This window comes from Megachile rotundata, chromosome 8 (genome assembly GCF_050947335.1).
Source record: "Megachile rotundata isolate GNS110a chromosome 8, iyMegRotu1, whole genome shotgun sequence".
NCBI lineage: Eukaryota > Metazoa > Arthropoda > Insecta > Hymenoptera > Megachilidae > Megachile > Megachile rotundata.
Window position 1 is genome coordinate 11,479,126 of NC_134990.1, and position 23,179 is coordinate 11,502,304.

Below are 23,179 nucleotides of genomic sequence, written 5' to 3' on the forward strand. Positions count from 1 at the left end.
CGAGTCAATCATTTGTTAGTGCATTTTGACAAGTAGTAGAAGTCAATGATTGGCTTCCATTCCAAGTAGATTAATCTACCTAACAGGTCTAGAAGCAATAGATATGGAGACAATAGTTCAACCCTCAAAATAATAATTTTCAAGTAGTACAAGTCGACCATTAGTCTGTACAACCTTTCTATGGCTACTGTAAAATAATAATTGGCTCACACAACAGTTGTACATGTACTACAAGTCTATTAATCGTCCACCTAGCAGTCCTACGAGCAATGAACATCAAGATCGAGACCTGAATAGTTTAACTTTGAAGATAACAATTTTACAAATAGTACAAGTCAACCATTAGTCTATACAACCTTTCTATGGCTATTGTAAAATAATAATTGGCTCACACAAGAGTAGTACATGTACTACAAGTCTATTAATCGTCCACCTAGCAGTCTTACGAGCAATGAACATCAAGACTGAGACCTGAATAGTTTAACTCTGAAGATAATAATTTTACAAGTAGTACAAGTCAACCATTAGTCTATACAACCTTTCTATGGCTATTGTAAAATAATAATTGGCTCACACAACAGTAGTACATGTACTACAAGTCTATTAATCGTCCACCTAGCAGTCCTACGAGCAATGAACATCAAGCCTGAGACCTGAATAGTTTAACCTTGAAGATAATAATTTTACTAGTAGTACAAGTCAACCATTTCTGCAACTAGTAAACTAAGCAAAATAACAATTGGATCACAGTAGTACTACAAGTCGATTAATCATTCACCTGACAGTTCCACAAACCTCCATCAGTTCTCAAGATATCTCAATTCTTAAACTAACAGTCTTGCAAGTAGTATAAGTCAATAATTGTGCACGTAATATCAAAGAAGTAATTTAACAGTTCTACAAGCAACGAATTCGAACTTAAGTGAATCATTCAAACACTATCTCCAGCGAATAAAAGCGACATTATAACTCGATAGTCAGTTTCGCAAGTAGCGCGAGTCAACCATTAACACGGCATGATCAAGAACCGTTAATATCGAGCTTTCGACTCTCCTCGAGATTCGATTATGCTCCGTGGCCGGCACGTGTAAACGGCGCCAAAGCGATTTAACTTCCGATTGCAGTGTTTTTTCGCCATGGAACGATGCCGTTTCAAATGTTTCAGGAAGTTGGAGTACTTTCGCGGACAAAGACGATCGAGCAAAGTGGAAAGGCAGGGCAAGCAACACGGTTCGAGAAAGTGGCGGGATGCCAAACGATATATATCGTTGCGAACAGCATCGTGCATAAGTTTCGGAATAAAGCTATCTTATAATCCATTCTCTTCCTGAAACAAAGGATCGCCTCTGGCCAACTCGATCGATTGCCTTTAATGTCCTTCTTCGGAACGCTCAAACTTTTGATTTCTATGGTCCTTTGTTGCCTCTTCAAACGTTACGATTTCTTCTCACTGCTATTGTAATTTGTATTTGCATTTCATAGGGGGGTGTTTTTTAAAATTTAGGGTCAAAGATACTTTCCATGATCTTCTGGATTTTCAAACTTTGTTAAATCAGATTTACAGATTTTTACTTCTAAATCTTTTTACTAGATTTTGTGTTTGGGAATTTGATGTTTGAAGAATCTAACGAATTGGCACTTAACACCCTTCTCGAGGAAGATAATTAAAGCACTTCCCTCGAAATTATATGAGTTAAAAGTCCTCGAGAAGTCACGTAACACTCGCACCCTTAATTTCCTCAGAAACACGTTAATTCGGTCGCAACAAGCCCAGTAGCCATAGGAATCGTCAGTATTCCTTCAAGGGTTCCACCCTGTTTAATCTTCTCGTCTTGGTTCTGTCGTCTTCAAACTTTCCACCTTTGTCGTTTTTACTCCCTGTGCACCCCTCGTCACTCCCTTTGACTCCTCGCTTTTGTCCTCTTAACTATCATCGTCTGCCTCTCGACTTTTGACCTCGTACTACATTTTCTCGTGTTGCCCGTTTCACTGATAATATCTGCTTACTGTCCCCTGTCACGTTTGAACTTTACACCGAGACCAATGCTATCAACGATTAATGGTGCAAATGTTACCCTGTAATCTCTCTTCCGCCTCGAACGTCACAAACGACTTTGCGGATCGACCTCTAACCTCACGGACACAGATTTCCTTCACTGGGAAATTTTGAATATTTCGAAATTTTGAAAGGTGGAAACGAGGTTGATATTTAGAAATTTGATAAGGAATTTTTAAGTTTTTTTCAAATTCGTGTATATCGAATTCATATATTTCGAAATTCGCATATATCGAATTTACTTATTCCCATATTCTCATATCCCAAATCTACAAATCCTCAAATTTTCATATTCCAAATTCTCATATTAACAAATTCTCATATATCGAATTCACATATTCCCATTTTCTCATATCCCAAATCTACAAATCCCCAAATTCTCATATTCCAAATTCTCATATACCGAATTCACATATTCCCAAATTTTCATGTCCCAAATCTACAAATCCCCAAATTCTCATATTCCAAATTCTCATATTTCTAAATTCTCATATACCGAATTCACATATTCCCATATTCTCATATCCCAAATCCACAACTCCCCAAATTCTCATATTCCAAATTCTCATATTCCTAAATTCTCATATACCGAATTCACATATTCCCATATTCTCATATCCCAAATCCAGAAATTCCCAAATTCTCATATTCCAAATTTTCATATACCGAATTTACATATTACGAAATTCTCGTGTAACGAATTCACATATTCCCAAATTTTCATGTCCCAAATCTACAAATCCCCAAATTCTCATATTCCAAATTCTCATATTTCTAAATTCTCATATACCGAATTCACATATTCCCATATTCTCATATCCCAAATCCACAACTCCCCAAATTCTCATATTCCAAATTCTCATATTCCTAAATTCTCATATACCGAATTCACATATTCCCATATTCTCATATCCCAAATCCAGAAATTCCCAAATTCTCATATTCCAAATTTTCATATACCGAATTTACATATTACGAAATTCTCGTGTAACGAATTCACATATTCCCAAATTTTCATATCCCAAATCTACAAATCCCCAAATTCTCATATTCCCAAATTCTCATATACCGAATTCACATATTCCCAAATTTTCATATCCCAAATCTACAAATCTCCAAATTCTAATATTCCCAAATTCTCATATACCGAATTCACATATTCCCATATTCTCATATCCCAAATCCAGAAATCCCCAAATTCTCATATTCCCGAATTCACATATTACGAAATTCTCATATAACGAATTCACATATTCCCAAATTCTCACATCCCAAATCTCCAAATCCCCAAATTCTCATATACCGAATTCACATATTCCCAAATTCTCATATCCCAAATCTCCAAATCCCCAAATTCTCATATACCGAATTCACATATTCCCAAATTCTCACATCCCAAATCTCCAAATCCCCAAATTCTCATATACCGAATTCACATATTCCCAAATGTCCACATCCCAAAACTCCCAACTTCTCAAATAATCCTAAAACCCATCATCCTAAAACCCAACCTCCAAAATCCACAAATCCTCACATCCCACCTTCACAATCACCCAAATAAACCTCCACATCCACCCTCCTCCCCACATTCCCTCCCCAACAAAACATTTCCCCATTGCAAAAACGCTACAGACGAACTGATCTCCACGGAATATGTTTACGATTGCGCGTTTGTAAGCGAACCGTTCAGGATTCAGCGTCAAAACTTGTTAGGCAAGTAGCGTGTCTCTAAAAGGCCGTCGCGAAGATTCTAAAGCCGCTCGAAGATATAAAGACGTTTGTCACGAGTTGTCGCTTCTAAAAGCTGAAAGGGTATCTCTCAGCAGCCATTCATGCTCGTGACGATGGTAAGGGAGGGATGTAGTTGTACTTCCAACAAGTTTAACTGCACTTCGACTTTGCTGTACTTTGCTACCCTGATTGTTACGATTTTTGCCACCAGTAATCCTCTTATCTAGTTATTTCTTGTACGATCGTGTCTCGTTTTTTATCGATGTATTTGCTGGAGTTTATCGTCGCTCAGTTACAATTTTTCCTCTTACGTTTCTTCGCTTCTTCGTCATTTTCGATGTATGGCACGTCTTTCGAATAGCATGAATTTTTGACACGTGGAAATCTCACACATGGTAATTCGATGCGTGGAAATCTCACATATGGTAATTCGATGCGTGGAAATCTCACACATGGTAATTCGATGCGTGGAAATCTTACACATGGTAATTCGATGCGTGGAAATCTCATATGTGATAATTTGACGCGTGGAAATCTCATATGTGATAATTTGACACGTGGAAATCTCACACATAGTAATTCGATGCGTGGAAATCTCACACATGGTAATTCGATGCGTAGTGACTCCACGCGTGGAAATCTCATATGTGATAATTTGACGCGTGAAAATCTCATATGTGATAATTTGACACGTGGAAATCTCACACATGGTAATTCGATGCGTGGAAATCTCACACATGGTAATTCGATGCGTAGTGACTCCACGCGTGGAAATCTCATATGTGATAATTTGACGCGTGGAAATCTCATATGTGATAATTTGACACGTGGAAATCTCACACATGGTAATTCGATACGTGGAAATCTCACACATGGTAATTCGATGCGTAGTGACTCCACGCGTGGAAATCTCATATGTGATAATTTGACGCGTGGAAATCACGAATTTTTGGGGTGATTTAATTTTACTTTGATTTGAAACTTGAGAGACTGGTATTACATTATTTAATATTATTATTATATTATTGTCTAACATTAGATTGATTGTGTATAGTAGGAAATTTTTATGGCGATACCTTAAATCAATTTATCACCTGTATCGATCAGTGTCCAAGATTTATTCGGCTTAAAAAATTTTTATCGACTCGAACGTTACCGAAGCAATTTATAAAATAACAAATTGTAGAGATAAATTCCGGAATGACCGTTCGAAAATCCGTTTTATTTCGAGCCCTGAACGGCATTAAATCGCTCGGTAAATGTAGATTTTATTGAAATGAGAATCGTTTAATTTGTCAAATCGATTAACAGAAACGGGAGGCAACGAATCCGGATGATTAAAATCAAAGGATACCGACTAGACGGTATTTGTTTAATTTATACGAGGCGGAAACAGCAGGAACCGCAAACAGGGACGTTGTAACGAACCCGCAAGAGGGATAAGCATTATACAGGTATTCGAGCCTGTAAACTTTATGAATTTCAGAGGCGTAGTTAAATTGCGTAATTACAATATATATTTTTGCTGTTTGATATTTTCGTGGTTTTATTTGATTAGTTTATGCAAATGGACGATGAACTTTATTCAATTTGTTCGTGAATATATTTCATAACATATGTGAACATATGTGATATGATTGCATGTTACACATACTCGTATGATCATATGTAACATGACTGTATGTTGATATTTCATATGAATATGTAACATGATTGCATGTTAATATTTTATATTAATACATGATATTTTTCGTGCATATTTCATATGAACATATGTAACATGATTGCATGTTACACATACTCGTATGAACATATGTAACATGACTGAATGTTGATATTTCATATGAATATGTAACATGATTGCATGTTAATATTTTATATTAATATATGATATTTTTCATGCATATTTCATATGAACATATGTAACATGATTGCATGTTACACATACTCGTATGAACATATGTAACATAACAGTATGTTGATATTTCATATGAACATGTAACGTGATTGCATGTTAATATTTTTATGGTTGCAAGAGTATTTTACATTTCATACAAAAATTTCATATATTACATATGAATATTCTACATATGTATCTACATATGTATACACAAGAATATACTACATATGTATATTTTACAGTAAAATAATTTTTGTATTAAAATAAAATTCACATGAGTACGAACATTCTCATCATCTCGAAGTTTTCAAAAATGCAATTCATGCGCCATCTCGTTCTACAATACCTCTCGAGCACAAAACACATATACGAATGGCTAAAAGCATCGATATAAATGCAAGCTCGAATGCCATCGAGAAGAAACATGTGTCGATACGAAGTTCTAAAAGCATCGTAATTGCAAGCTCCGAATTTATAAGAGAAAATTTATGTCCGTCGAGTAACGTTTATAGAGCGTGTTTTCGTAACGCGATCGTGGCGACGTTACCAAAAAATATCGCGAATGTGGAAACGGTATGCGTTGACCCACATTCTATGGTCCTTGAAAGATTTCTCGCCGCCTTGAGCTCGCAGCTTTGGGTGACGTCTTCGTCTCCAGGGAAAACAAGCAAAAACTCTTTCGAAACTGTTTCTTTTCCGGTTAATCCGTCTCTCTTCAAACTTCCTTGATAAAAACGCACCCTCCCGTCAAATAACGTTCCGCGGGCTCGATTTGTGCAAACCCCGTCGATTACATCTGCGTTAGATTGCAAGGAAACTTTCAACATTTTATTTATTCAAAGAATGTGCAAATGTAAATTTACTTTCGAACGATCTTTTAGAGGTAACGTAAAGCTGTGATTAATACCAAATCTGGTTTCAGGTATGAAGTATCATGTTTCAGGTATCAAGTTTCAGGTTCTAAGTATCAGGTTTCAGGTATCAAGTGTCAAGTTCCAAGTGTCATGTTTCAGATATCAAGTTTCAGATTTCAACGATCAGGTTTCAAGTATGAAGTGTCATGTTTCAGATATCAAGTCCAGATTCCAAGGATCAGGTTTCAAGTATCAAGTATCACATTTCAGATATCAAGTGTCAAGTTCCAAGTGTCACGTTTCAGATATCAAGTTTCAGATTCCAAGGATCAGGTTTCAGGTATCAAGTATCACATTTCAGGTATCAAGTACCAAGTTCCAAGGGTCACGTTTCAGATATCAAGTTTCAGTTTCCAAGGATCAGGTTTCAGGTATCAAATATTATATTTCAGGTATAAAGTGTCAAGTTCCAAGTGTCACGTTTCAGATATCAAGTTTCAGATTCCAAGGATCAGATTTCAGGTATCAAGCATCACATTTCAGGTATCAAGTGTCAAGTTCCAAGTGTCATGTTTCAGATATCAAGTTTCAGATTCCAAGGATCAGGTTTTAGGTATCAAGTATTATATTTCAGGTATAAAGTGTCAAGTTCCAAGTGTCACGTTTCAGATATCAAGTTTCAGTTTCCAAGGATCAGGTTTCAGGTATCAAATATTATATTTCAGGTATAAAGTGTCAAGTTCCAAGTGTCATGTTTCAGATATCAAGTTTCAGATATCAAGTTTGAGATTCCAAGGATCAGGTTTCAGGTATCAAGTATCACATTTCAGGTATCAAGTGTCAAGTTCCAAGTGTCACGTTCCAGATATCAAGTTTCAGATTCCAAGGATCAGGTCTCAGGTATCAAGTATCACATTTCAGGTATCCAGTGTCAAGTTCCAAGTGTTCTATCTCAGATATCATATTTCAAGTCCCTAATATCTACATGAAGGCATCCTTACAACACCAGTTACCAAATCTGAGACATCATTCAGAAGTAGAAGCAGATTAATACAAACTCGCCCAAGCAATAAATCCAGAACCCCGCAGACAGATCGATTTTTGGAAAACGACCAAAACCGTAAAAATGTCATACTTTCAAAGTGTATCCAGCAGCGTCCAAAATGTTGATCGAATCGATCGAACAGCATTTAATAAAGCCCGTAATGACAAGTACGCCACGATTAATTGCTAATTGAGACTCTAATGCGAGCGCAGGCGAATCTGGACGCAATTCCGGCCGGAAATTGCAGCGATCTCGTCCGCAAGAATGAATGCATCCGTGGTGGACGGTAATTTACGATACACAGATTAGAAAAGCCACGATAAATTTTACTGACCACGCGAGCTAGCTTCTACCAACGCAAAACTGTATTTATGGCCGACATCGGGGACGGGGTGGACGATAGGTCCCCTACGATGATAATTAAATATAACGAATCGGAAGCGAGATGTTGCGTTCTCGAGGTACTTGCTAGTTTGACAATTTGATGATCTGGGGATTTTGGGGAGTGGAGGAAATTTGGGAGTTGTGGAGGTGTGGAGATTCTGATGTGGGTTTTGGGGGTTTGAAGATTTAGGGGTTTCAGGGTTTGGCATTTGAAAATTTTGACAATTGAGAATTTTGGTATTTGAGAGTTTAGGTATTTGAGGGTTTGGACATTTGAGGGTTTAGGCATTTGAGGATTTGGACATTTGAGAATTTTGGCACTTGCGAGTTTAGGTATTTGAGGGTTTGGGCATTTGAGGGTTTAGGCATTTGAGGATTTGGACATTTGAGAATTTTGGCACTTGAGAGTTTAGGTATTTGAGGGTTTAGGTATTTGAGAATTTGGACATTTGAGAATTTTGGCACTTGAGAGTTTAGGTATTTGAGGGTTTGGGCATTTGAGGGTTTAGACATTTGAGAATTTGGACATTTAAAAATTTTGGCATTTGAGAATTTTTGGCACTTGAGAGTTTAGGTATTTGAGGGTTTGGACATTTGAGGGTTTAGGCATTTGAGGATTTGGACATTTGAGAATTTTGACAATGGAGAATTTTGGTATTTGAGATTTTAGGTACTTGAGGGTTTAGGCATTTGAGAATTTGGACATTTGAGAATTTTGACAATTGAGATTTTAGGTATTTGAAGGTTTAGGTATTTGAGAATTTGGACATTTGAGAATTTTGACAATTGAGAATTTTGGCATTTGAGATTTTAGGTATTTGGGGATTTAGGCATTTGGGAATTTGGACATTTGAGAATTTTGGCATTTGAGAATTTTGACAATCGAGAATTTTGGCATTTGACATTTTAGGTATTTGAGGGTTTAAGCATTTGAGAATTTGGACATTTGAGAATTTTGACAATTATGAATTTTGGCATTTGAGACTTTAGGTATTTGAGGGTTTAGGCATTTGAGAATTTGGACATTTGAGAATTTTGACAATTGAGATTTTAGGTATTTGAAGGTTTAGGTACTTGAGAATTTGGACATTTGAGAATTTTGACAATTGAGAATTTTGGCATTCGAGATTTTAGGTATTTGAGAGTTTAAGCATTTGAGAATTTGGATATTTGAGAATTTTCACAATTGAGAATTTTGACGATCGAGAATTTTGGCATTTGACATTTTAGGTATTTGAGGGTTTAAGCATTTGAGAATTTGGACATTTGAGAATTTTGACAATTATGAATTTTGGCATTTGAGACTTTAGGTATTTGAGGGTTTAGGTATTTGAGAATTTGGACATTTGAGAATTTTGACAATTGAGAATTTTATAATTTGTGAATTATGGAATTTGAAAATTTGGTACATGAGAACTCGACACACAAGAATGTTGGGATTTGAAGATGTATATTTCAGAACTAGATAACTTGAAGAATAGAAAAAACTTTGTGACTCACCAGCGACCCTCGCTTCTTTACACGCCTCGTACATGTCCTGCTTAATTTCCGGATTGTCATCTGCAATAGTTTCGCCAACGGTGACGAATCTTTCGACGGCCAGGTTTACAGCTTGGCCGACTCTGGCAACCGCACGGAGACTCCTGTCCGAGCATAGCGGACGTTCCCTGTGCGACACTAACGTGGAGATCTGCAAAAAGCAATTAAAACAAACCTTAATATTATCTGTAAAAATTATCTTTGTACAAAACAATCATATTCTAAACACAGTAGCTTACAAGTATTTTCTCTTGCATCACAAGTCAGAATAACTTTCATTAAATTGATGTACTGAAAGGTAGAACATAATCACTCTTAATCCTACTCTTGTATCATTCAGTAAATCGATGAATTATCTCCTCAAAATTCAGTTTCAATTTTTAAAACAAACGTGACTTTTCCATACGTTAACTTTATCAAAGTTATTCCAACTTCAGATGAAATGTATGCCACTCTAGTATTTATTTCCCTAAAGCTACACGTGGTGATCGTAATTAGCCCCGCACAATATGGAAGTTCCGTTCTTAATTACGAACGCCGGGTAAAAAGTATTTCTACCCCAATTGGCGAGTCACCAATCCCGGAGCACCATCAATTTCGAAATAACCGCACACAAAACAACGTAAAACGTGCGTCACGGAGAGGAAGAGCTCATTATTAAACGAGTTCGAGTCGGTTCTAATTAACGAAGCATCCCGCGATGCGTTATTTCCGAAGGAAAAAAAAAAAACTGATACTCGTGGAACCTTGTATAGTTTGCGATGGAAAGCCATGCTCGGATTGTACGGTCCGCTGTTTAACTACCAGACCCTTCTTGGTAAAGAACAGGCTTGTATTCAAGAAAACTGTATGCAACTCCGTTAACTCGCCTCTAGCTACAGGGCTCACGAGGTCGCGCCTATGCAACTCACTTTCAACACAATTAGACAATGCATTTACCCGACACTCGTTTTTAACGAGTTCATTGCCGGGGGTGTACGGTGACCGACATGACGAATTTTATTTAATGATGGAAGGGGAAAGGTGTGAGGGATTATGGGAATTTGGGAGGTCATGTGTGGGTGGAGTAATATAGTGGGGGATATGTGTGTAGAAATATGAGTGGTAATTTGGCAAGTGATTCGACAAGCAGAAGTCTTGAATGTAGTAATTGGATGTGTGGAAATCTCGCATGTGGTGAGTTGACAGATGAGAATGTCACTTGTGATGATTTGACGCATAGAAATGTCACATGTGATGATTCGTCGCGTGGAAAACTCACATGTGGTGAATCGACACATGAGAATGTCACTTGTGATGATTCGACACGTGGAAATCTCACATGTGGTGAATCGACACATGAGAATGTCACTTGTGATGATTCGACGCATGGAAATCTCACATATGGTAATTGGACGCGTGGAAATCTCACATGTGGTGAATCAACGCATGGAAATCTCACATGTGATGATTCTACACATGGTAATCTCACATGTGATGATTCTACGCATGGAAATCTCACATGTCGTGAATCGACACATGAGAATGTCACTTGTGATGATTCGACGTATGGAATTCTCACATGTGGTGAATCGACACACGAGAATGTCACTTGTGATGATTCGACGCATGGAAATCTCACATATGGTAATTGGACGCGTGGAAATCTCACATGTGGTGAATCGACACATGAGAATGTCACTTGTGATGATTCGACGCATGGAAATCTCACATATGGTAATTGGACGCGTGGAAATCTCACATGTGATGATTCTACGCATGGAAATCTCACATGTGGTAATTTGACACGTGGAAATCTCATACGCGGTAATTTGATGCTTGGAAACTTCATACGTGGTAACTTGACGCGTGGTAATTCGATGCGTGGAAATCTCACACATGGTAATTCGATGCGTAGTGACTCCACGCGTGGAAATCTCATACGTGGTAATTTGACGCGTGGTAATTCGATGCGTGGAAATCTCACACATGGTAATTCGACGCGTGGTAATTCAATGCGTGGAACTCTTACATGTGGTAATGTGATACGTAGTGACTCCACGTGTGGAAATTTCGTATTTGATAATTTGATGCGTGGAAATCTCATACGTGGTAATTCGATGCGTGGAAATCTCACATGTGCTGTCTCGACGCGTAGAACTTTCACACATTCCACTTCGACGTGTGGAAATTTAACACATGGTAATTTAACTCGTGGCGATTCTACGCATAGGAATCTCTCACACGGAATATCGACGCGTAGAAATCTCACATATGATGTTCTGACGCGTAGAAATCTCACATATGCAGTTCCGATACGTAGAAATCTCACATATGAATTAACGCATAAATTCGCTCGAAACCTAGCCGGTTCTAATTTCACTCGAAATCCCGTTAATGACGTATACTAATCTGGCACATAATTTTACCTCTCGAAATACATTGCCTGGCAATACATTGTAACTTCATATGTGTAACGAACATATGACTACAGCGCACTACAAAATAATCATTAAACTCTCCAACTACTGATCGCAATTAACAACCATATATTAACAAAATATACTAACAACCAATACACCATACTAGCATAATTTCTACCATAAATCTGATCATGTTAAACCACCCTCCCGCGCAGAAAGAGTGTCACTGAGGCGTTCAGATCCAAAGAATCCCTGAAGACGCACAAAGGGCGAAAAATGGGGCAGATGCAGCGATCGCTTATAAAGGAATAACAGGCAAACGTAAGGATGAAATAGCGATAAAAAAAGAAAAGAAAAAGACGAAGAAGATTGGGGTAAAGACCGTGGCATTTGTAAGCGAAGGTTGACAGAAGAAGCGGAAGAGAAGTTGACAGCAACGGGGAGGGTTGGAAATATCGAGAAAAGGACGGATCCAAAGGTATTGTTTCGCCAAGTGAATGCGTACAATCGAATGAACGCACACACACGTTCCCGCAAACGTTCGTGTAGCATTTCCACACCCACATTTCTGTTCATGGGTTGGACCATTGTCAAATGTCGCGGGTCGGGGCAAAACCATACTGTTCTGTTGTGAATTTGAACTAGTTGTAAGCGAATTTTTTAATAAAATGTTGGTGCTTCGATAGCAATGGTTGTTTATACGAGAATGATATGTGGTGAATGAAGATGGCGAGTTACAGGTACTTGTAAATGATATTCATTCACCACATGTGAGATTTTTACGCATCAAATTATCATATGTGAGATTTCCACGAGTGGAGAGCGTCGAATTACCACGTGTGGGATTTCCAGGCATCGAATTACCACGCTTCGAGTCATCACGTATGAGATTTCCATGTGTGGAGTTACCATGCATCGAATTACCACGTGTGGAGACACCATGCATAGAATTACCACGTGTGGGATTTTCAGGCATCGAATTACCACGCTTCGAATCATCACATATGAGATTTCCACGTGTGGAGTTACCATGCATCGAACTACCACGTGTGGAGACACCATGCATAGAATTACCACGTGTCGGATTTTCAGGCATCGAATTACCACGCTTCGAATCATCACATATGAGATTTCCACGTGTGGAGTCACCACGCACCGAATTACCACGTGTGGAGTCACCATGCATCGAATTACCACGCGTGGAGTCACCACGCACCGATTTACCACCTGTGGGATTTCCAGGCATCGAATTACCACGCTTCGAATCATCACATATGAGATTTCCACGTGTGGAGTCACCATGCATCGAATTACCACATGTGGAGTCACCATGCATCGAATTACCACGTGTGGAGTCACCATGCATCGAATTACCACGTGTGGAGTCACCATGCATCGAATTACCACGTGTGGAGTCACCACGCATCGAACTACCATGTGTGGGATTTCCAAGCATCGAATTTCCACGTGTGGAGTCACCACGCATCGAATTACCACGTGTGGAGTCGCCATGCATCGAATTACCACGTGTGGAGTCACTACGCACCGAATTACCACGTGTGGAGTCACCACGCATCGCATTACCACGTGTGGAGTCACCACGCGTCGAATTACCACGTGTGGGATTTCCAGACATCGAATTACTACGCATCGAATTACCATGTGTGAGATTTCCACGCATCGAATTACCACGCATCGAATTACCATGTGTGAGATTTCCATGTATCGAATTACCACGCATCGAATTACCATGTGTGAGATTTCCACGCGTCAAATTACCACGTATGAGATTTCCACGCGTCAAATTACCACGTATGAGATTTCCACGCGTCCAATTACCATATGTGAGATTTTCATGCATCAAATTACCACGTATGAGATTTCCACGCGTCGAACCACACACGCACCGATTCACGACATGTGCGACTTCCATGCGTAGAATCACCACTCGTCAAGTCACACACGCACCGAACTACCACATGTGAGATGTACACACATGCAATTACCACATATGAAAATAAACTACCTGTCTACTTAGAATGAATACTAACTGTATTCTTAACAAACATAAAACTACCAATAAAGTATTTTAAATATTGACAACGATTATTCTAAATTTCCACAATATTAAAATGACTGCGTCATCATTACATTTTATTTCAAAAGCCTTTATAACAAAGGATGCATAATACTGTATGCACCTTCATTGTACGAAATAAATAGAAGGGACCCTTTGTTATCTTCCAACAAAATTGAAATAATTCTCGATTAGCATAGATAGCGTCGAATTTTTTCCCCGTGTATTTCATCCAAGTCTCGTTCCACCTCATTCGTCGAGCACGTAGAAAATTTTAATATCACCGCGGGAAAAAATGAGAGACTGCCCAAACAATGACAAGCAAAAGTCGTAGGACAGGGGGTGAGAGAAGCTTTTTCGTTTATTTTCGGCGTAAACCACCCTCCGGCACAGATGTTTCCCCACGATTGCTACACGAGAGAACCGCTAGCGTATCTCGACGATGAATTTTGAATGCTGTTTATCTGTATCGCCGACCCCTCTTCGTGCAGCTCTGATGGAATCACGAGTATGCGTTCCAGAGAAACGTTTTGCATAGGAAGACGTGGAATCGCTGGCAATTATGGGTTTGATGGTCTGTGGTGTTTGTGTGTGTGACGGAGGTGGGAGGAGAAATGTCGAGGATGTGGTGTGTGGAAAAAGTGGAGAAGGGTTTGAGGATTTAGAGATGTGGTGATGGAGGAATTTAGGGATGTTATTATTTTGGGATGGAAGGTTTGCATATGTGGACATTTGGAGATGTGAGAATTTGGAGATGGGAGAATTTTCACATGTGGACATTTGGAGATGTGAGAATTTGGAGATGGGAGGATTTTCACATGTGGACATTTGGGGATGTGAGAATTTGGGGATAGGAGAATTTTCACATGTGATAATTTGGGGATGGGAGAATTTTCACATGTGGGGATTTGAGAATGTGGGAATTTTCACATGTGGGGATTTGAGGATGTGGGAATTGGAGGATATGAGAATTTGGAAATGTGGGAATTGGAGGATGTGGAAATTTGGATATGTGGAAATTTGCATATGTGGAAATTTACATATGTGGAAATTTAAAGATGTGAGAATTTGGAAATGTGGGAAGTGGGGGATGTGAGAATTTGGAAATGTGGGAATTGGGGGATGTGGACATTTGGATATGTGGAAATTTGGATATGTGGAAATTTGCATATGTGGAAATTTACATATGTGGAAATTTGGAGATGTGAGAATTTGGAAATGTGGGAAGTGTGGGATGTGAGAATTTGGAATTGTGGGAATTGGGGGATGTGGAAATTTGGATATGTGGAAATTTGCATATGTGGAAATTTACATATGTGGAAATTTGGAGATGTGAGAATTTGGAAATGTGGGAAGTGGGGGACGTGAGAATTTGGAAATGTGGGAATTGGGGGATGTGGACATTTGGATATGTGGAAATTTGGATATGTGGAAATTTGCATATGTGGAAATTTACATATGTGGAAATTTGGAGATGTAGGAATTTGAAATATGAGAATTGGAGGATGTAGAAACTTGAGTATTTTTGTCATCATATGACATACATCATATGCATACATACGTGTGTATTTTTACATCACCTGTCATGTATGTAGATTAACACATGAACCAAAGACATATGTGCCACACATTGAATTACTTGAATTTTCAGAACATCACCACATATTATCTATGAATTTAAATTTCATAAATCTTCCTCCATTTTAATCATGTCTTCACGATGCAAACTTGCATGGTAACTATGGTAGCTCATAAATTCATTAGTCGAATATAAGGAGGCTACACGTCACGCGAGGTACACAGAACAAATTCTTGGAATAAGTCCGCCGTTCTTGCAGGGGAAAGTTATTACACGATAGTATGTTGAAAACCACACGTGGTTGGTTCGGTTCGGCGTAAATTTCCGGTAGCTATTAAGAAATTAATTCGGGGCGATTAATTGACTTGCTGATATCTCGTTAGTATATAGAATTAATTTATTCCACCGTAAACGCGGTGTATAATTTACTGCCTTCATGAAATATTCTATTAATAACAATTTGTATGGATAATTACTCTGTAGCATGAAAAACAGCATGTGATGAATTAATTATTGTGTTTATTGTTAAATTTAATTTGTAGATGTCTTATGTTTTCTGACTTCAAAATGATTGCATGACAATTAACTTGCAGTACTTTTTTTAAACATATTTTTATTTAATTTTTTCTCATTCTAATCTTGTTGAAAAATAATTTTTTTTTTAGCAAGTTTTAATGTAATCTTCATTAATTTTAATTTAATCTTGTTACTGAATTGATATTTTATTTTAAAATAATTTTTTTGTATTTATTTCATTTTTAATGGTGCATGGATCACACCTCCAGTTTAGGGGTTGGAAAATAATTTTTTTCTTAAACAAGTTTTAATGAAATCTTCTCTAATTTTAATCTAATTTGTTACTGAATTGATATTGTGTTTCAAAAGAATTTTTGTGTGTTTATTTTATTTTTAGTGGTACATGAACCACCCCTGTAGTTGAAGGGTTAAAACATAATTTAACAATGTACTCACTGAATTATAATAAATACTGAATATAAATGTTATGTAATCTGAATAATTTAGTAAGAAAGCAGACATTACATCTCTGTTTCTAGTCGATTTAACAGCAACCTCATACTCTTGACTTAAGCTTTGATTTCCAACAACACATTTCAACAAAATATCTCAACAGCTTAAAATTATCACGCGAAATTTACCAACCATGACACCATTAATATCCACCGATTAATCCAAATTTAATCCAAAAGAAGGGGCGACACTCCAACAATTCTAATTAGAAATCTCACAGCAGAAGAAACGCGAATAGAGCTTAAAACCCCTTTCTGCCTAAAACCTCGACAAAATCCACGAATTTACCCAAGATTTCAGCTCTACGAAATTCTTTCCACAAACAGATTTCTAGAGCTCTTCTCAGGCAATTAATTTTTTTCCCCCAACACCCTAATGAATTTTCGCCTTGACAATTCAGTATTTTTTCTGCAAGAAAACCTCGTTGCACCGCGGTACAATTAGCAAACGCGTTAATTAATACGTGCAGCGTGCAACACCGGACGTGTTATGCAAATCTGGTTACTTTGCATAATAAGTGATAAACGCGGCGCGATAGTAGATAATTGAGGTTGGTGTGAACAGTGATTTAATTTATAAACAGCGAACTCTTGGAGTTTGAACGGTGAGAGGAAGTGGGTCAGTCGTGACCCATGCTAAAATTTTGATTGTGTTCTTGATTGCTTGCTGGTGGAGGAGACACTCGTTATATGGCCGATTCTGCACTACGACGTGAATTCTCATATTTTTAGAATTTATCTGAGAGAAATATAAAAATTGTGATAAAGATTATGAATTTTCTTGATTGTTTGCTGGTTGAGGAGACTCTCGTTATATGGCCAATTCTGTACTACGACGTGAATTCTCATATTTTTGGAATTTTTCTGTGAGAAATATGAAAATTGTGATTTTGATGATGAATTTTCTTGATTGTTTGCTGGTGGAGGAGACTCTTGCTATATTGCCGGTTCTGTACTATGATGTGAAGTCTCATATTTTTGCAATTTTTCTGCGAGAAATATGAAAATTGTGATTTTGATTATGAATTTTTTTGATTGTTTGCTGGTAGAGAAGACTCTCATTATATCGCCGATTCTTCACTATGACGTGAATTCTCATATTTTTAGAATTTCTCTAGGAGAAATATGAAAATTGTGATTTTTCTTATGAATTTTCTTGATTGTTTGCTGGTGGAGGAGACTCTTGTTATATTGCCGATTCTGTACTTTGATCAGAATTCTCATATTTTTAGAATTTACTGTGAGAAATATTAAAATTGTGATTTTGATTATAAATTTTCTTGATTGTTTGCTGGTGGAGGAGACTCTTGTTATATCGCCGATTCTTCACTATGACGTGAATTCTCATATTTTTAGAATTTCTCTAGGAGAAATATGAAAATTGTGATTTTTCTTGTGAATTTTCTTGATTGTTTGCTGGTGGAGGAGACTCTTGTTATATTGCCGATTCTGTACTTTGATCAGAATTCTCATGTTTTTAGAATTTTTCTGCGAGAAATATGAAAATTGTGATTTTGATGATGAATTTTGTTGACTCTTTGCTACTGGAGGAGACTCTCATTATATCGCCGATTTTGCACTACGACGTGAATTCTCATATTTTTAGAATTCTTCTGTGAGAAATATTAAAATTGTGATTTTGATTATGAATTTTCTTGATTGTTTGCTGGTAGAGGAGACTCTCATTATATTGCCGATTTTGTACTACGATGTAAATTCACATATCTTCATAATTTTTCTGCGACAAATATGAAAATTAGTATTTTTGATAATGAATTTCCTTACTCATTGCATCAGACTCTATCTATATTGCCGATTTCGTACTCTCATACAAGATCACGTATTTTTATAATTTTTCTTGCCAAAAATATGACACTTACTATTATTACAGATGTTCGATGAATCATACATTAAAGAATTTCTTTGATTGCGTCAGACTCTCCCTATATTGCCGATTCCACACCTTTATGCGAGTTCCCCAATCTTTCTAATTTTTCTTGCAACAAATATAGCAGTTACGATTACTATACACATTCAACGAATCCCACAATAAGAAAAAAATAAAAAATGCATTAAGTGCGTCACAATTCAACCTCATAAAAAAAATTCAAAAATTTAAGCACAATTAATAATGTCTATTATATTAAAATTAATAAAGGTCCTGAACTAATTTTGTCAGTAATTAATTATTCGGACACTCATCGTAAAATTAATCGCAGACCAGCTTAGGAATTTGCACACAAAATGGATGACATCGTGATAAATGAAACATGTTACAAGACCAAGAGGAGACGAAAGTTAAAACTATACCACCTGCAGCGTTTGTGTGAAGCCGCTTCAATTTATCGTGGAAAGACAGACCTTGTCGTGACGGTTAGTTGAAAAAAGGTGGTGAATATTCAATTCCGTGTTAATTAGAGCCGTACGGAGCTCTCAAAGCAAGATGTCGCGTGCATGTAAACCACCCCATGTCTATTCAACTTTTAAATATATATCCTTACTTCCTGCTAACTGAATACTGGATTTTTTAAAACTGTTTTAGCGATGATATTTTTCTGATTGATAGATTTAATGTATTTCTACGTTTTCAAATGACATTTTCGAATTTTTTAAATATTTATAAGTTTTGTAGTTTTAAGTTTTCAAGTTTTAAGGTCTCCATTTTGTTTTCAAATTTTTTAGCTATCAAGTTTTTACATTTACAAATTCGTAAATTATACAGTCTTCAAGTAAATATCAAATTATCAAGTTTCCAAATACTCAAACTTGGGAGTACAAGATTTTCAAATCAGAAAATCCTTAAATTTTCAAATTTCCAATTTCCCACATTTCCAAATTTCCACATCCCCCAATTCTCACATTGTCCAATTCCCATATTGTCCAATTACCAAATTGTCCAGTTCCCACATTGTCCAATTCCCACATTGTCCAATTCCCAAATTGTCCAATTCCAACATTGTCCAATTCCCACATTGTCCAATTCCAACATTGTCCAATTCCCACATTGTCCAATTCCAACATTGTCCAATTCCCAAATTGTCCAATTCTCACATTGTCCAATTCCCATATTGTCCAATTACCAAATTGTCCAGTTCCCACATTGTCCGGTTGCCACATTGTCCAATTCCCACATTGTCCAGTTCCAGCATTGTCCAATTCCCACATTGTCCTATTCCCGCATTGTCCAACTCCCACATTGTCCAATTCTCACATTGTCCAGTTCCTACATTGTCCAATTCCCACATTGTCCCATTTCCACATTGCCCAATTCCCAAATTGTCCAATTTCCCACATTGTCCAATTCCAACATTGTTCAATTCCCAAATTGTCCAATTACCAAATTGTCCAATTCCCACATTGTCCAATTCCCAAATTATCCAATTCCCAAATTGTCCAATTCCCAAATTGTCCAATTCCCAAATTGTCCAATTCCCAAATTGTCCAATTTCCAAATTGTCCAACTTCCCACGTTCCAAAATTCCCAAATCCCAAAATTCCCAATTCCAAAAATTCCTCTCCAACGAATTCAAAAACATCAAAACTCTAAATAAACAATCTTTCTCAAACTAACATCCTCAAACTAGAATCCTCAGATAAGCAATTTAATGACACGCAATCAAACCGTAGTGACCATCGACACACACTATCCAACCTTCGTCATTTCCTCTTGATTTTTATCCCTCTTCTGGCACTTGGAGGTATCATGCGATTACCAGGCACGTCGCAGGGGACATACCCAGGTTTCTACCCTCATAAAAGATGCATGAGCTATGCTTTTACACCGTTCATGCTATCCGTCACAGAGCTTCCTTCTTTCGCTGTTTCACCCTCGCCAACTGCGTCCACCTATTCCTACGGCATACTTTCACGATCTTTTGTTACTTGGGCATTATTTATCTACCGGTAGCTGTGCCTCGCGAAATAATGTGACAGCGAACGACGGGCTTATTAAGACTTCTACATTCATCTTCTCCCTCGTTCCTCCGGAAACAAAGATGCTTTCCACTGATGTTTTTTAGTCTCGTTAACTTCTTAATATACGGGGTGTTCTATTTTCTCTTCATTCGATAAATTCTTTTTTTTTTGTTGCTTGATATCTTTATACATGTGTCAGAAGCATTTCGAAATATCTATTAGTTTCGTCGTTTATAGTTTATTCAGTTACGAGGGGAGTGGAAAAAAATTTTTTAGGACGAGATGAAAGTGGGAGTATTAGATAAAATTTGATCTAGTCTGAAAATTTTTAGATGAGGGATAAAATCTTAAACAGGATTTAAGTGCCAGATAAAATATTGTTTATCAAGATTGGAATATTACTTGCAAGATGAATCTAGCTACAAGATAAAATATTATCTATCTAGAAAATTTTTAGATGAAGAATAAAGTCTTAAACAAGATTTAAGTGCCAGATATAACATTGTTTATCAAGGTTGGAATATTATTTGCAAGATGAATCTAGCTACTAGATAAAATATCTAACTACGAGATAAAATACCTAGCTACAAGATAAAATATTATCTATCTAGAAAATTTTTAGATGAGGGATAAAATCTTAAACAAGATTTAAGTGCCAGATATAATATTGTCTATCGAGATTGGAATATTATTTGCAAGATGAATCTAGTTACAAGATAAAATATCTAACTAGAAGATAAAATACTTAGCTACAAGATAAAATATTATCTAGCAAGATAAAAGATTATCTAGCTACAAGATAAAATCTTGTCTTCAACATTGATCCTCGTTTTTTTTTTTATTTAAGGATACATCTTTTGAACCATGTAGATGAATGTAGTGCAACATACAGTGAAAAGATAATACTGGGATATCTTCGACTAATTTAAGAGACTATCGAGCAGACTGTAATTCCGGCGTCTCTTAATCAAAAGTCGAATAAAGTAGTCGTTAAGTAGAAGGGCCGGTGTCTTACTAAAATTCCTCGCTCGAGCGACTTCAAAGACTTATTCTTGCTTTATATTTCCGTCGAAGAAGTTCGTCAACTTTCTGGTCGGCTTTAAATTACAAATACTTCGGACGGAAACGCGGAAATGAGCAACGTAATAGTAGCCTACTTTCGGCCGAGAAAGAACTCGAAGAAGACAAAGCAACAATGCTTTTTTTCCAGCTAATTCTAATCACAAAAACGTTTAACCTAATTCTGCGAAAACACCGGCAAAAGAGACGTCAATTGCGAACGCAGTTTTACTATCGTGTACACGAAAACGGAGGCTTTTCAACAACGTTCGAAAATAGAATCGAACCCGTATGTTTTATATACAAATATTTTCGAAACGAAAGCGAGGAGAAAAAACGTGGAACACGTTTTCCGCGATCGCGTAACCAGCGATCTTCGACCCAATTCCTGTCCGGAAAATTAAAGCCGAATAAAAAGGCTTGTTAAAGTGGATCAGGATTTTCGAGTGTGTTCCGGAAATTAATGAAATTCCCTGGAAATTATCATATCGCGAAAATCGAGGACAGTTTTTGATTAAAAACAGAGATTAACTGACATTTCATTTTTAATGAAAATATGTACAGAGGCAAAGTTGTACTAGCTTCACTTACGAATTTATTTCTCAGAAACTACTCAACCGATTTAGCTAAATTCTTTTTTGTTTTATTCACGAAGGACTGGGCTATTTTAAAATATTTTTTATAATTCCATCAATTTGTTATAAAATGATGAAAAACTTAAACAAATTCTTTTTTTGCGTTTTTTTCAATGAAGGGCGTGCAGGATTTAAGTTTAAAAGATATTGTTATGTTCTTTGAAGCTTCTCCTTTAAAATGAGCCCTTCTGGATGATGATAAGTCGAAAAATGACGTCGTTACAAGCTGGAAAAGCGGGGTACCTCCGATTTAGGTAGGCGAGTTGCGCGCGCAGCTACCATAATGGCTGCGCGCGTACCAATCACAATGGCTGCGCGCGGACCAATCACAATAGCTGCGCGCGCACCAATCACAATACTTGCGCGCGCAAATTGCCTAAAACGCAGGTACCTGCGTCTTTGCCAGCTCATAGCGACGTTAGTTTTCAAGTCTCAATCGTTCTGAAGGGCTCATTTTAAAGAGGAAGTTTCAAAGAATATAACCACCCTTCTTAAACTTAAACTCTTTACACCCCTCATTGAAAAAAACGCAAAAGAAGAATTTGTTTAAATTTTTCAACATTATATAACAACTTGATGGAGTTAAAAAAAATATTTTAAAATAGCCCAATCCTTCGGGAATAAAACAAAAAAGAATTTAGCTAAATTGGTTGAATAGTTTCTGAGCAAAAAATTCGTAAGTGAAGATTTTCGCAAAAATGGGCAAAATTTGCAAATTTTGAAGGCTTTTTATTCCTTAACAAATTCGAAATCGGCAAAATGATGACTTAAACCCCCTCTAATTTCACATGGATTACAATATACTTTAATTAGAGTAAAATTGCCGAATCGATTTGGCGTGGAGTGTCACCAGTAGAAAATTACTCTACCGAATACTTTGGTTGAAAGATCCTCTCGGTTTATCGCAGTGAAAGTTTCCCCGATTCCAAGCGGCATCGAAACAAAACGAGAAGGCGATTTGATCCAATTTCCAGG

At 37.1% G+C, this 23,179-nt stretch overlaps 1 protein-coding gene across 6 annotated transcripts in view; it reads right to left on the reverse strand.

Annotated features, from left to right (window-relative positions):
- Positions 1 to 23,179, reverse strand: part of alpha-Catr (alpha-catenin related) — a 118,237-nt gene that overhangs the window by 50,328 nt on the left and 44,730 nt on the right. For all 6 annotated transcript variants that reach the window (XR_001096623.2, XM_012290400.2, XM_076534896.1 and 3 more), the window contains one exon: positions 9,471 to 9,660. Coding sequence is in view for 5 of the 6 variants with exons in the window: in XM_012290400.2 (XP_012145790.1) it covers positions 9,471 to 9,660 (190 nt within the window). In the remaining variant the exon portion in view is untranslated. The remainder of the gene's footprint in view (positions 1 to 9,470; positions 9,661 to 23,179) is intronic.